At 38.6% G+C, this 16,837-nt stretch overlaps 1 protein-coding gene across 27 annotated transcripts in view; it reads right to left on the bottom strand.

The window, feature by feature from the left end:
• Positions 1-16,837, bottom strand: part of LOC115439691 (calcium/calmodulin-dependent protein kinase type II subunit gamma) — a 114,600-nt gene that overhangs the window by 70,335 nt on the left and 27,428 nt on the right. For all 27 annotated transcript variants that reach the window (XM_030163622.1, XM_030163615.1, XM_030163626.1 and 24 more), the window contains exons 4-7: positions 13,564-13,618; positions 13,186-13,251; positions 5,225-5,297; positions 523-625 (exon numbers count right to left, since the gene is read on the bottom strand). In XM_030163622.1, the coding sequence (XP_030019482.1) occupies positions 523-625; positions 5,225-5,297; positions 13,186-13,251; positions 13,564-13,618 (297 nt within the window). The remainder of the gene's footprint in view (positions 1-522; positions 626-5,224; positions 5,298-13,185; positions 13,252-13,563; positions 13,619-16,837) is intronic.

The raw sequence follows: 16,837 nt of genomic DNA on the forward strand, positions 1-16,837 counted from the left end.
AACACCCACTCATACTCAGGCACAGGCCGCAGTATGTGCTTGTGAACGCAACATCTGCGGGAAAGGTGTGAAAGTATCCAGGTACGGTGCGGACTGGAGTACGCTGTGGGAAAACACCCTTAGTGTATTTTTCAGGTTTTTCATTTCCCTCTTGGATGTTATTCCAGCAAAGTATGGTTATTAGTTCTATGCATGTACACATTAAACTTGATGAGTACTAATCTCATGTTACTTTTGTTCTGTTAGTTCAACGGTGAATTGGTGAACATGGTGGATTCGGGGACCATAGGAAATAAATCCATCTGTGGAAAGACCTACAGTGTCATCATTAACGGGAAGGAGTGAAAAAAGTACTGTAGTTCCATCCCACCTCAGCAAACATCTGATCAAAAAGGGCCAGTTTGTGATTGATTCCTGCAGCTAAACGTTGAAACAATCTCATGTTTAACACACAGACAGAATGATAGATCTGATAACAGTCCGGTGCATTTGATATATTTGTCACTGTTTGTGTTTTCTTACCGAACCAAGCCTGTTGGTCCCCCTGCACTTCGATAGCAAGGCCAAAGTCTGCCAGCTTCACTGCAGCTCCCTTCATCTTACTGGCCAACAACAGGTTTTCAGGCTGAGACACAAACAAGACAAGCCGTCAAGCAGAATGTAGGACAGCAGATCAAGACAGTGAGAGACAGACCGTAAAAAGGCAGCGGCGGCTCCATCTTAGTAATATTTTAATAGACGTGTTTGACACAGCTCGACGTGGGGGTGGAGGAGCGGAGTATAGGTGTGAGAAAGCAACGGAGAGATAGGAGAGTAGGGAGGGGATGAGCCGCTTCAGAATCTCCACCAAACCTTATATGGGCATGGGCTCGTAGCCATAGAAACCACACGCGAGTCATTTAGGCAGTGCTGCAGACTGCATGTGAAATGAAAAGTGTACTTAGTGAGAGGTAGCATGTGCGGCGGCGTTCTAAATGGCCGCTGTTTGGACAGTAGGACATAAGGGGCTGCACTGAAAGCCCACTCAGGATAAAAGGCCGTCAAATCACAGGCAGAGCTGGAGGTAATAGTGGTATTCTCTGACACAGAGCATGTGCACTCGAACGCACACACACAAACGCTGCCCACACACATGCATAGACAGCTGCTGTCGTTTCCACACTCTGCCGCCTCTGACTGACATTTAAGTATATTTTACCATCGTTCCCAAAGTTTCCACATCATTGTCTTAAGTAGAGGTGTAAGAAAATATCGGTTCTACTAAAATATAATCATGATATTTCATTTCACCATACTGTATCGATATTAAAAAGTACTGTATTGATATTTTTGGGTACGTATTCAAAAATTGTGGCAGTTCATTTATGGCTTTTGTTTCTTTTTCTTTTTTTGGGTATGTTTTATTTATTATTATTTAACACTCTTTTATTAAATAATGTTAGTTCCTTGGTTGGGATTGCACTAAAATAATGTTCTGATGTTAGTTATGAACTAATAGAATATGAACATTTGAACAGGATCTTAAACTGTAATGTCTGTAAAACAGACTTTAAGTTTTAACACAGGAACATTTTGTGATATAACATTAGATCCTGTTCAGATCAAATAAAAATGTGTTTAGTATTTGTGCATATTTCTGGTGAATCCAGTTCTTCAAGGAAATAATCATTTTTAAAAAAGAAACAAACAAAAAGCTGTCTTTTTAACAGTATCATGATATATCGTGATATATCATATCGTGATCCTAGTATTGTGATTTGTATCGTACCGCCAAATTCTTGCCAATACACAGCCCTAGTCTTAAGTGTGTTCAGCTCAAAGCCAGAGCCTCAACAGTACTCTGGGTTTTTGGGGCCCATGTTGACACCAATATAAGGGAGTAAAAATATTCTGACTGTATCATATGGGAAGTGTTAGAGCTGAGCAACAAGCACACGTGTTACTGTGATTTTAGCCGCCACTTAACATATTTAGTTTTATTGTCGGTGATTTCTGTGACGTAGGAGCCTAGGTTCAGTGACAGTTTCCAGGGGGATTGGTTTCTCCAGCCCGGCAGTATTAAGTTTTTCTACTGCATGTAAGCCATATGCAGCAAGTTGTATGTTGTTAGAAGAAACAAGTGTATTTTTCAGATTCCTCATTTCCCTCTTGGAAGTTATTCAAGCAAGGTATGTTTATCAGTTACATGTATGTAAAGGCATTAAACTTGATAAGTATTGAAGTTATATTATTCTTGTTCTGAAAGTTTTGCATTCAAAATAAATCCACCTGTGGAAAGAGCTATGGTGTCATTAACAAAAGGGGGTGAAAGTGATAATGGTCATATATCATTATAATGATATTATGTCAAATTTTATGTAAAAAATACTTTAAGTTTAATGACTGAGTTTTAACCTGAAAAAAAGTTGAAGAAACCAGATAGTATTTGTATTTTTATATTATTCATAAGATGCAACAAGATAAAAATGACGTAAAAGATGCAACAAGGTGAAAAAACATGTAGTTTTGGGATTTAGTAGTTTAGTATTCCTTTAGTTCATTCTAATTTAACCCTTAAAAACCAACAACTATTTATGTCAACTTCCAAATGATTCTTTGGTCTTAAGTGATTTATTAAAACATTATCCTCCACATTTTGCATTTTTCAGTGTAAATTATCCATTTTTCAACATTTATTTCACTGTGATCATGTAGATCTTCATTAAAATTCAGTGTAAATTCAAAGGTTTTTATATCAAAACATAGAAAACTGAACACAAAGTCACTTATTCAGCTAAATATATCATCAATTCAACATAAACTCAGTGTGTCCACCCACTGTCATTGATCCAACTCCATGGGTTTTACTGGTGAATCAGTGTTGTAACTATGGTAACTACGGAGCCTCTGAACATCCAAATATGGTCATATCTGATGACCATGAAAAGATGAACTGTATTTTACACCAATTATTGACATGGATTGATAGGATTAGTGGATCAACAATAATTACACAGTTTAGATCAGTAGATGGTTTAAGTTAAAGGTGGACGTTTGGGTCTTTAAGGGTTAAAGGATGACGTTTGTGTCTGTAAGGGTTAAAGGTGGACGTTTGGGTCTTTGTGGGTTAAAGGTGGACGTTTGGGTCTTTGTGGGTTAAAGGCGGACGTTTGGGTCTTTAAGGGTTAAAGGCGGACGTTTGGGTCTTTAAGGGTTAAAGGTGGACATTTGGGTCTGTTAGGGTTAAAAGTGGACGTTTGGGTCTTTAAGGGTTAAAGCTGGACAAAATATGACATATGTCATAAAAGACGTAGCAAAACAAACAATGCAGTAAGATAAATTAACAACCCAAGTCTTGTTTTGTGATTTAGTGCCTATTTTCTTCATTTCCTTTATCATTATGTGAAAGTCGGTCTATGCTCACATTAAATCACAATAAATGAAGACAATCTGAGGTCTGATTCAGTTACTGAAATGTTCTGTAAGTGTTTTAGTGGACGAGTTTCCCAGAACAGGAAGAAATGAAATTGGATTTCATTGTGTTCAGCCCTTTGGTGTCAACAATTCCTACCACATCATATCACATACCATCATCACATTTGTATCTACCTCATCATTTCTGCCTGACCTTTGACCTGCCAATCCCACTGAATACTCCCATCACAGGTTAGATCCATTTATGAGAACATTTCCAAACCATTGGTGGACCTGTCTGCAACACCAACACAAAGTAAAATATCTAAACAGTCACTCGTCATGAACTTAAGATAAGTAAGGTGGTGTTGTTAGAGTAAGACTGTGTTGCCAACAGCATCATGTCAGAATTTGTCACTATTTTAATGGAGTCATGTGTAGAGCTGCACAATATATCATCTGAGCATATGCAGATATTGCAGAGGTTCTTTTTTGGGGGGGTTTCTTTATTGTTTATATTTCATTTATTATTATCTAACATTGTTTTATTAAATAATGGTTATTTGAAGCACTCTAAAAACACTTTTATTGTTTGAGAGGCAGATGTTAGCTCCTTTGTTGGGACTGTACAAAAATAATGCTCTGACGTTATATCAACCAATAGAATATGAACATTGAATAGGATCTTAAACTGTAATGTCTGTAAAATATAATTTAAGTTTTAACAAAAGAACATTTTGTGATATAGCATTAGATCCTGTTGTGATCAAATAAAAATGTGTTTAGTATTTGTGAATATTTCTTATGTAATTAAATTCTTCCAGGAAATAATCCTTTTAAAAAAAGAAACAAACATCGTGATATATCTTATCGTGACCCTAGTATTGTGATTTGTATCGTATCGTCAGATTCCTGCCAATACACACCCCTAGTAACGCGTCTGCTGCCTCTGAATAACACCAAATTCTCCATTATCGCAGAATGCATTAGACAGAATACTAGCAAACCCATGACTGTCCAGAACAACATATGAAGAAGTCAGTAACTTCCAGGTCAGACCAAATTCGCTGTCAAAATGTCAACATGAAGCCCCACATTTGGTGAACTTGATTATTTCCAATTTTTAATTTGTGCGCACAATCAAAAGAATAAAAAACAACTTGTTTTTTGATTTGTACATGAATAATAACAAGCAATAACAAGTCATTTTTTCATTTTCCAATTGTGGATTCTCAATTGAATATGAAAAAAAAAAGAATGATGCAAAGATTCTCATGGCCTACCAGCCAGTAATGGATAAAAAGAGTTAATAACATAATGGAGTACGGCTGTTTTACGGTTTAAAAAATAGACCGACAATGTAAATTAGGGTGCTGAATGACTTAATTTTTGTCTTAATAAAAAATAGTACAAATAAAACCCCGAATGCCACAAAATATGTATATGATTAAGCTTTGTTTTCTGCATTATATGTTCTGTTACAAAAATGACAACTTTGATATCAGCTGATATCAGCAGCCACGTACGAGACCTGAGCATCCATGTAAGTATTGTGTATATGTAGGAGACGCACAGAGGCTGTGGTCAAGAACAGATGAGCTTACAGATACAGAGATGGAAGGAGGATGAAAACAGGTGGGAGAGGGACGCAGGGAAACAAGAAGAGGATGGAGGCAGAAACGCAGAGAAAAAGACGGAAAAAACAGAGACATGAAGCAACTGAGAGCCATCTGTGTGTTGCCATGGCCACGAGCAGAGGTGTGCGTGTTTGCGTGCGAGCATGAGAGAGAGTGTGAGTGTGTGGTTGTCATGGCAACGGGCAGCCACTCACCTTGAGGTCTCGGTGCACAATATCATGCTGGTGGATATGATTGACACTCTCCAAGATCTGACTAATGCAATGACTATGAAGAAAGAAAGAGACAGAGAGAAGACATCAGTCACCTTCATTATAAAAAACACACATCACCTATTCTGCATGTGATTAATCAGCATATTTTTGAAGCAGAATTCAATTCATGGATTTTCTTCGTATGACTAAAGGTTGAATTGTGAAGGGGTCGTTGAAACAACAAAATGTTCTGACTGACTCAACAACAGCTCAAACCACTAATTGACTCTGATTGACTTAAAAAATTATTCCATCACAATTTTCCTGAATTGAAGCTTCATTTCCTGAATTTCACTGTCTCTAAACATCCACTGTTGCGTTTCACAGGGACACTTATTGTGACGCGAATGACGTCAGGATCAACACAAACAACATGGCGTGTAGCTCAGAGGAGACGAGGACAAAAAGGCAGAACATGTCCATATGCTGACTTTTCTTCACTGGAACCATTACTTATGCCGCGTTTCCACTATGTGGTACTGGCTCTACTCGACTCGGCCTTTTAGGATTTCCATTATGAAAAAGGACCTGGAATCTGGTACCCGGTACTAGTTTTTTTGGTATCACCTCCACCGAGGTTCCCAGACTGGGGACCAGATACTAAAATGTGACACTGCAGACCACTGATTGGTCAGAGAGTTATCTCTGTGACCTGTTGTTTCACAAAAAACAGATGCGGAAGTTTACAGTAAATATAGCAGTAGGTTAATCCACATGATGACAGCCTGTAAAACTACACCATGGTTTGTCGAGGAGGTTCAGACGTAAAAATTCAGCATGAGCTTGACGAGACAACAGGCAAGGAGCGAGTTTATCAGGAACTCTCTGAGCAGACAACAGTAACAAGCTGCATTGCTATGACGTCCAGGTACTGTAAAGTCTGTAGTATCCTGTAATGAAAACGGTCTCCAGGAATAGGACCTGGTACCAGAGTTGAGTTGAGCCGAGCCAGTTCCATGTAGTGAAAACATGGCATTACCCCTTTAAACTTTGAAGCTTTTACACAAACATTAAAAACATTTGTTTTTATTAGTTTCAGTTGGATGTTAGTTCCATGTTCAGTTGGTATCAGTTGGATCCAAATGTGTTGTAGACTGTGGTGCATATATGGTTTGTAGATGTCATTGGACTTGTTGGTTATGGTTTATTATTGGTTATGGTTTGTTATCGTTGTTATTTCTGTATAAAAAAATTTTTATATATCCTTTTAATTTTATAGTTTTTGTGGTTGTCATTTCAGCTGGTCAATTTTCAGAGATGTCTGTTTCACATTTTTACAATTTTTTCTGCTTATTCAAATAATTGTTAGCGTCGAATCAAAGAAAATAATCAATAGATTAATTGATTACAAAAATAATTGATAACTGCAGCTCCAAACTCAACTGTTAACTTCAGGCTGTATTTATGAGAAATGTCTGAAATCTATTAAGAATGTATCACTCATTTGCATGAAACAGAACATTAAAATTAAGTTAAGAATTCATGACAGTCACTTACGTTTTAACAAAGAAATGAAAACACACAGCGTATGCTAAACATTTGATTTGAAGATCCTGATGTGAAAGGCCTTGAAATAGAGGCAATAAATGTCCATCTCAGGAGCAGTTTTAATAATGGGGATGTCAGTTCAGCTGCCCCTGTCACGGTTTCTGTCATTATGACACACTGGCTGCTGAACACGTTTTCACACTAGACTTCCGAGTGTGTCACCCCCCCACCCATTGAGCACATATGCAAAACTAGAAGCACTCGGAGAGCGCAGACCTCCGCCAAGGCTGATCAGTGGCCCCCCCGTGGGCCCCCCCACCCCCGATCACCACCAAAATTTAATCATTTCTTCCTTATCCCATTTCCAACAAACCCTGAAAATTTCATCCAAATCTGTCCATAACTTTTTGAGTTATGTTGCACACTAACGGACAGACAAACAAACAAACAGACAAACAAACCCTGGCAAAAACATAACCTCCTTGGCGGAGGTAATTAATTGTGTGACGTGCACTGTGATATCATTACATTTATGATATTCATGTCACGTCTCTGTGGAAAGGGTCAGTGGGTCAAAGATCAGGATGAGCTCCAGAGCAGTGGAACCAGGGCTTATTCCAAGTGTCCTGTGTGTGTCCAAAGCCCCCATGTGCTTTAACAAAGACCCTCTAATCCAATTGTACAACAGACAGCTAAGCTACATGCCACAGAGAAAAGGAAGAAAGAACACAACCCACCAGAGGTCGCGTTAACCGAAAATATTCCGTCATTGAAGGATTTTTTAAAAAAGTGACGGAAAATTCTGAAGGCTGTCCGTCATTTTGACAGATTAAAATACTGAGGGTAATCTACTGTTAACCTTTCCTGCTCGGCTCGCCCGACCGTAGTCAGTGAGCACAGGGGAGATTTCCTCCAGGGCCGATGTCGGGGTTAACTCCCTTGCCAGTAGTGGAAGACAGCAGCTTATATTTTATGCACAGTATATCGATGTTAGAACACTTTTTCCTTCTGTCCTCTTACACACTCATACTCAAAACTGCCGCTCCCTCACCTTGCTCAACCACTCACACCATACGCACACGCACGCACCACTCTCACATTTAAAGGAACACACACACACACACACCAGTCTCATAACACTACCAAAGAAAGTTTTCACACAACACTGTGAACAGAACTTGCTTGCAGAATTGCTGGTCTGTCTGTCTCTTAACAAGGCATCAAACAGTCCATAACAGCCTCCTACCTGTATAGAACCAACAGCACCACTGTTCACAACTACACTGAATACAACAGCAGTACTGCAGTCACATGACTCACCGTTAGTCCACCTGTAGTAGACCCCCTGTCCAGTTAGTCCACCTGTAGTAGACCCCCTGTCCAGTTAGTTCACCTGTAGTAGACCCCTGACAATGTCCAGTTAGTCCACCTGTAGTAGACCCCCTGTCCAGTTAGTCCACCTGTAGTAGACCCCCTGTCCAGTTAGTCCACCTGTAGTAGACCCCCTGTCCAGTTAGTTCACCTGTAGTAGACCCCCGACAATGTCCAGTTAGTCCACCTGTAGTAGACCCCCGACAATGTCCAGTTAGTCCACCTGTAGTAGACCCCCTGTCCAGTTAGTCCACCTGTAGTAGACCCCCTGTCCAGTTAGTCCACCTGTAGTAGACCCCCTGTCCAGTTAGTTCACCTGTAGTAGACCCCCGACAATGTCCAGTTAGTCCACCTGTAGTAGACCCCCGACAATGTCCAGTTAGTCCACCTGTAGTAGACCCCCTGTCCAGTTGGTCCACCTGTAGTAGACCCCCTGTCCAATTGGTGCCAGTGTGAATATTAATCAGTCAGTGTCAAGTCTTGTGTCATTGTTTTGCTGACTTTAGCTAAAATTAGATGCTACTTTGCTAGCGCAAACTGTGCAGACAGCCGAGTCTCCTTATTTTAGAAAGCCCAGTAAATGTGATGGCATTGATAAACGCAGTGAAAAAAGAGGGACTGATGCGGTGAAGGCTGACGGACAAGCAAGGAATACGCCAGTGGCATTTGGTGTGCTATATGTACGCATTTTCGACCTTTCATGTGTTATTAGATGGCATGACAATTTGTGCGTAGATCTCTGGTTTACATAACCCGAACTCTAAGCCTCAGTGCATAACACACCAGTTAAAAGTGGCGTATATAATTATGCGAGTCGTGATATCTCGTTGGTTTATCAGCCAGCAGCAACAACAGTTGCTGCATCATTGAGATGTTTTTGAACATTAAATACTACTAAATATATCTCTTTATCATTAAAAAATAAAAATTTGAAATTACAGATAATAATATGTCATGACGGAATTTTTACGACCCTGTCCGTCAAAATGACGGACAATAAAAATGTCTAGCGCAACCTCTGCAACCCACTGCACTAAATTATGAACGAAAACATTTATATTGAAGATCTTGTATATATTTTTGCAAGTTAATATCTTCACATTTGTTGTTTTGTCTCAAATCATCTAAACCTGAATTATAATAACTTAATCATAAAAAAAGCAGAAATAGAATCTACAAATAGTGATTATTAGACAAAACTTAAATGATTAATCAGATCTAAGTGTACCTAATATCATAGCCAAAACCATCTCTACGCTCTGTGCCAGCTACACTATCCACTACTGATATTAAAAACTATCTGTGCTGTGAAGGTGTCAGGGCAGATTTGGCTTTGGTGGAATGTACAAATGGAGAAACATGTCCTGGTTATTAAGATGTCTAAACCCCCACAAAAGAAAACACCAAATAAAAAGACCTATCTTTGTCAAATCTGTAGGTGCACTTCTTTTACATCAAAAAGAGGCATATACAAGGAGGAAAAATGGAGGGAAAAACAAACCTAATCCAGCATAAAACCCCTTATTTGTGATACATTTAACAAACAAAAACAATCAGGACTTTCATTTTGCATATTCTGCAGCACAGGTGTCAAACATGCGGCCCGGGGGCCAAAACCGGCTGACCAAAGGTTCCAATCTGGCCCGTGGGATGAATTTGCAAAGTGTAAGTTAGGGCATCAAACTCAAAAATAATATCATAATAACCTATAAATAATGACAACACCATTGTCTCCTCTTAGATTTAGTGCAAAAAACACTAAATTATGAAAATGTTTACATTAACAAACTATCCTTTAACAATAAAATGTGAATAACCTGAACAAATATGAACAACCTGAAATGTCTAAAGAGAATTAAGTGCAATTTTAACAATATTCTGCCTGTTACTAAATGTTTTGTGTCCTGTAGATTTGACCTGTAATGCATGTGTATAAATGATTAGCCGAGGCATAATACTGATAAACCTGTACTTATATTTCTTTACAAATATCATGTCTTTCAGGTTATTCACATTCTTTTTGTTTGGATAGTTTGTAAATGTAAATATTGGCATAATTTAATGTCATTTTTTGCACTAAAACAATTTGGAGTTGTCATTATTTATTGGCTATCATGTTATTATTTTACTGGTCCAGCCCACTTCAGATTAAATTGGGCTGAATGTGGAAGAAAATGTGTTTGACACCCCTGTTCTACAGTATCTCTGTCCTGGTCACTGTGAGTAAATCCAAACTATCCCAAAACAGAGTATGTGTGTACATTTGTTTTCTGCATTAGATCACTGTAAATCCTCCTGAATTTAGACCTGTAAATGACAACATTTTGTTTGCACTAAACACTGCCTGGCTACAAAGTCCCCACCTGGACTGAACAAAGCCAACAGATGAGATCCTTCAACTGGATAATTACTGTAACAGTGAAGATGTTTCAGCTTCAACAAGTTATTGAACGCTAATGGATGCAGTGAATAGCTTCTCAATCCTTTAAAAACCATCAGTTTGTTCTAGAACATAAAGACTAGACCATGATTGGGCTCATCAGGCTTGTGAAGGAGCAGTTCAAGGACCATGGGACATCAGTTTCACACATGGATTCAGCTCCAGTCCAGACCTGAAACTCGTACAGAATCTTTGGGATGTAATGCGGTGGTCCAACTCTTCAGTTCAATATCTTTGGCAACAATTAATTCAACTATGGACTTAAAAAATACTGTGACTTTTACTGTGACGGTGCATAAGTAGTGTGTGGTATAAACATGGGTGTAAGAAAATATTGGTTCCACAATATATCACAATATTTAACTTCATGATACTGTATCAATATTAAAAAGTACTGCATCGATATTTTTAAGTATTTATTCAAATGCAGACATGGCTGAAATTCATTTTTGTTTTTCTTTTCAGATTTATCATGCTCTTTTATTTCTTTATTCACATGGGTATTTTACTCATTTCTATATTCACATGGGTATTTTACTCTTTTATTTCGATATCCACAAGGGTATTTTACTCTTTAATTTCTATATTCACGTGGGTATTTTACTCTTATTTCTATATTCACATGGGTATTTTGCTCTGTTGTTTGTATACTACAAAAGTAACATTGTGATATTGCAGGTCATACAAGTAGTTTTTTGAAATTAATAATGGTTATTTCAAGCATCCTAAAAGCACTTTTTACTGTCTGAAAGAGGCAAATGTTAGGTTGTTTTTATTGGGAATACATGAAAATAATGTTCTGATGTTGGATGATTCAGGGACTGAACACTATGTATTCTTTTTGCAATAGAATACAAACATTTAAGCAGGATCTTAAACTGTAATGTCTGTAAAACGTATTTATTTATTTGTGTGTTTTCTGTACTGGTAAAGCCACATGTTAAAACTTTATTTATCCAAATGCTGCACTATAAATTTTTCCAGGAAATTATCTTTTAAAAAAAGAAACAAAACAAAAAATATCGCCTTGTTAACAGTGTCATGATATATTGCGATATATCATTTCGTAATCCTAGTATTGTGATTTGTATTGTATCGCCAGATTCTTGCCAATACACAGCCCTAGGTATAAACGATGTCATAGTGAATGTGTCTTATAATCAAAGCTAAAGACAGTCCAATAACATATGGCACATACTATTTGTTTTCTCACCAGGCTGTGTATAATATATACTATATTATGGTTATGGTTGCAGTTTGAGTAACTGCATAGTCCTACTTAAAGACAGTGGGTGTTTTGAAACGAATCTCACATTTTGCTTTCCATGGACTTTTAATGGTGTATCAGAGCTTCCATGAGTTCACAGAGTCATTTATTCTATGGAGGATGTTGCAGATATGAGTCAAACCTCAGAGTGTTTTCACACCTGAAGGTCAGAGTACAGGTTCATTGGACACATTTGATCCACTTAGTTGTGCTTTCACCATGCACACTTTGGGAGCTACTGAAAACAGTTCTACTCTACCTACATCATCTACCCGCACTGAGATTCCCTCTAGTGATTGGCTGATGGATGAGTGTGCCTCTGATGTTGGACATGTGGCTCATTTTTAACTCGTTCCACTTATGCAGGTGTATGTGACCTCCAGTAATACGATAAACCAGGTGCATCAAACTAACTTTAGTGGAGGGGCCACACATGATCTAAAGGGGGTTAGATCAGTAACAGAACAAATCCAACTAAAAATAATGTCAAATACAAACTTTCTTGACGTTTTAGAGTGAAAAAAGCAAAATTACATTAATGAAAATGTTTACATCTACAAATGATCCTTTAAATATGTGAAAAACATGAACAACCACAAACAATCTGACATTTCTTAACAGAAATAAGTGCAATTAAACCAATATTCTGCTTCAGTTTATCATTAACACATGTGGATTATACCGTACAGATCACAGTGGATCTACAAAGACATAAAACATTTAGTAACAGGCAAAATATTGGTACAATTGCACTTATTTTTCCTGTGGCATTTCAGGTTCAGGTTATTGAAATGTTTTTGCAAAAGGATAGTATGTTAATGTAAACATTATCATAATGTAATTTAACTTTTTTCACATTAAACAAAGGAGAAAAATTGGAGTTGTCACTATTTATAGGTTATTATGCTGTTACAGCTTAATACTGCACCTGGTCAAAGGAGATTACTGATGTGTACAAATAGGAATAAAATGTGTGTGAGATTAATCAATCAGTAAAACAAAAGAAAATTAACTAATTTGATATTCATTTTAGTATATTTTTTATTGGCTATAGCATTTTTTGTCATTGTCCTTAAGTAAATGACTACAACTGGGCAGATAAGCCCTATTTAAATCAAAGAGAAAAGGGCTGAGAGAGGAGAAATATATTAATCAATTTGTTGACTGAACACAAAGTGCCCAATGACATCCACCACAGTCTGCTGTAAATGGGCTATCGCTTAGCTGGATCTCTTCTTGAACGACGACAGAATGTACTCAGAAATGTAATTGGATTATTGTGTATGTTTGCAGCAGGGTGTGTTTGTGCACATGTTGTCTAGAACAGCTCAGTACCTGGCATCCGCCTCGCTGTAGTACTCTCTGGCTACAATGTCTTCAAAAAGCTCTCCACCCGTCACCCTGGGAGGGAGGGAGAGAGAGAGAGAGAGAGAGAGAGAATGACAGAGAAAGAAAGACAGACAGAAAGAAAGACAGAAAGAAAGAAAGACAAAGAAAAAGACAGAAAGAAAGACAGACAGAAAAACAGACAGAAAGAAAGAAAGACAGACCGACAGACAGAAAGAAAGACAGACAGACAGAAAGAAAGAAAAGGATGCAGAGACAGAAACGAAAACAGACAAGGAGGCGAGCTGATGTTAGCATACTCCAACAAACCGTGGTCGTATGCATGGATAAAATGTCACTGTGTGACTGTGTAAAGAATATACTCACAGGTCAAAGACTAGGTAATGAAAGCCTTCCTCTGAAATGCTGTCATGGAGCCTCACTGCAAGAGATGAGAGATGGGGGAGGGCGGTGAGACAGGGGTGTACATATACAGCAGTGTCTGTTCTATCCAATACTGAGCTCCAGCGCTGTGGGACTGTCGAAGCATTTAAGGAGATAACCAAGGTAGAGCAACATGACGACCAAAAAGGAGCTGTCGGTTCACTGTGTTATCTGCGATTTATTCATTATGTCGCACACTCTTGACTCCAGTATTTTTTGTCATATGCACAACGCTTTGGCACAGATGCAGACAATAACATGAAGGCAACACAAATCAAAGATGGCGGTTTACTTTTTCCTATACCAATATGTAATTTTAACCAAATGGAAATTCAAATCCACATTATGGTACAGATCGAATTTACCCAATAAGAAAAGGGGCTGGGCATTGAAAACAAAACCAATGCTAAGTCATCATGAACTGCTATTTGAAAAAAGGCCACATCACTGACACAAAAATAAAGACATTTGTCGTGCTTTACAAAAAGGCAGCTTCTTGTTGTGCAGTTGTAAGTATGCCATGAGGAAATGTTCAGCTGTCTGTCAGAAATATACATTAATTGTAGAGATTTCCCCTGGATTTATATGTGATGTGAGTACACACACCAGGAGGAGACGACACAGAGGTGCACGAGGATGAACAAAAAGGATGAACAAGTGTCGGGTTTGTCTGCAGTCTGTTTGACAGTTAAAGAGCTAAACAAGTCCAGTGTTAATGATGTGCAGTTAGTGTTAACAAGCATTAACTTAATTGGTTGTGGTCAGTAGCCAGTGTGTCCAGTCCTGGATCATATATGACCAGAGATGGCCCAGCATGTCTGCTGACTCCACATCAATCAAAACAAAGAAAACTAAAAAGTAGGTGGAGCTTACCAATACCCCCACCCCAGCCGCGCAACACTTTGCCCCTTTGCTTATAAGTAATATATATAATACATACCAATAAAGAATACTCTGCTTGTGACACTGGGAACCTCATCATGAAAAAGGAGGATGATATCAATATCCTGGATGACAACGTGAAAGCGTCTGCTGGGAAACTACAGTTTGGTCCTGACTGGACATCCCAGCAGGTCAATAACCCAAAGCATACCACCACGGTAGTGAAGCAGTGGTTCAAGGACATGTGTGCCTAGTCAAAGTCACGGCCTAAATCCCATAGACCATGTGTGGAGGGAGCTGCAGGCCAGAGTGATGCTAGGAGACATTCAACCTGACCCAGATGGAGGCTTTGGCCACAGAAGAGTGGACCAACATCCCACAGGAGACAGAGGACAGGCAGGAACCATCATCAGCAACAAAGGCTACTCTACTGACTATTAATAAAAGATACTGGATTAAGGAAACCTAGGGTATGAATAATATGGAACATGGCAGGTTTATTTTTTAAATCCATGTATAAAATACCCCTGAAATAAAGTATTATTTGTATTAATTGAGGCGTCACTTGTTGTTATTCTTTCACTTATGTGTCACCTGTAAGTCACAAACCAACTTGACAAAAATAATTTATTTCATCATAAAAATTTACATTCACAAATTGACAGATTTATGAATAATTTTGAGCACAAATGAATATATTTATTAGGGGTGTAACGGTGCACTTGTTTATACTGAAGCATTTCGGTTGACTCTATGGGAGCCTTTACCTTTCACTTTCGGCAGTTACAGAGCACCCCCCCCATACCCCGCCCCCTTCACAGGACTCCTTCATGGCACCGAAAACCTATCGAAAATATAGCAAACCGAAGACCCCTGTACCGAACTGAAATGTTTCTGTACCGTTACACCCCTAATATTTATATTTCATTTTTATTTATTTATTTATTTAAAAAGACAGGGGAGATTACTGGAAACTGCTGTAGTGATATTGATTTTTTTTCCACCACTTCCAACAGCACACCCAGAGGTCGGGCAGTAAACCACCACTTTATTACCGACAGTATTCAGCAGGATTCTAAATGGATGGGGATACCTCAGATGCCTTTTATGTGGCTAGCCATTATTTAGAAGTTAAATCTGTAACAGTGGAAGTGTACAATGTTGATTGTGGTCTTAAATTCTTGTACAAACCTGCCCACACCTTAACCTTAGAGCTAACTGTGGCTGTTTCTTCTGTTACTAAGCCCCCTTGCACAGTAACCTATGCACTATCCTATAGCGTGGAACAACAGATGATTAAACCTATCGGTCCTGAAAGTTGTAAAGGATTAACATGCACCAAGGACTTGAGTGAGCTCGTTTGATGATCTAGTCCCCTTCAGCAGACAAAATCGGAAAAAAAGAATGATCGATTGAAAATTTTAACAAAATGTAGAAATAGGACCAATAGCTCACCAGTATGTTCTATCAAAAAGAAGTTGAATTTGTTGTTGAATGTTAGAATCCTGTGGTCTTGATGCACGAGATCAATTTCCCAGTAGAACTGGGTTGTACTTTCACTGGAGGAGAACTCAACTAATTAAATGAAAGTCCATATGACTTATCAGAATTATTATTCCTATCAAAATTCCAAAAATCTAAATTTCTCAAACCTGTGAACAAATATTTGTATACATTGTCCCAAGGAAGCGACATATAAAATTTGAAATGAATCTGTCCAGTAATTTCGTCAGAAGAAATTGCTAATGAAGATGACGACAATGGCGAACACAAATGCTGTTTCCAGTACGTGGAACCGGCTCGGTTCATCTCGGATACCAGGTCCTATTCCTGGAGACCGTTTCCAGTACAGGATACTACTGACTTTCAGGGTTGGGAATAATGGCGTTAAAAATAGCGCTGTTACCAACGCTGTTATTGTTTTCCAGTAACGGGTAATCTAAGGAATTACTATTTGAAACGTTACAACGCTGTTACCGTTACCGGCAGTGAAATGTGGTGTGTTACTATGCACTGATATCTAACAGCTGTTATCCGTCCTGACTCGCTCAGCCAGGCACTAGAGGTGTGACGTTCGCAGACGAATCGAGTCTTTTGAACAGCTCTTTTCAGTGAACGATAGGAACAGATTCCTTGCAAGCCATTCATTTGTGAGCCGTTCTTACATTCAAATTGCCCACACCGCCTTCCTGCTTCACCTGTATGCCCCATGAGTCTGAGACATCCACACTACCTTCACCTGAGTGACTAATGACATCTGCGAGTTTGGGTTGTCTGCAGCACACCCTTTTCACTTGAATGCAGGTATGTGCGCAGCTAATTTAGGGGAGTTATC

Source organism: Sphaeramia orbicularis, chromosome 19, assembly GCF_902148855.1.
Source record: "Sphaeramia orbicularis chromosome 19, fSphaOr1.1, whole genome shotgun sequence".
NCBI classification, from domain to species: domain Eukaryota; kingdom Metazoa; phylum Chordata; class Actinopteri; order Kurtiformes; family Apogonidae; genus Sphaeramia; species Sphaeramia orbicularis.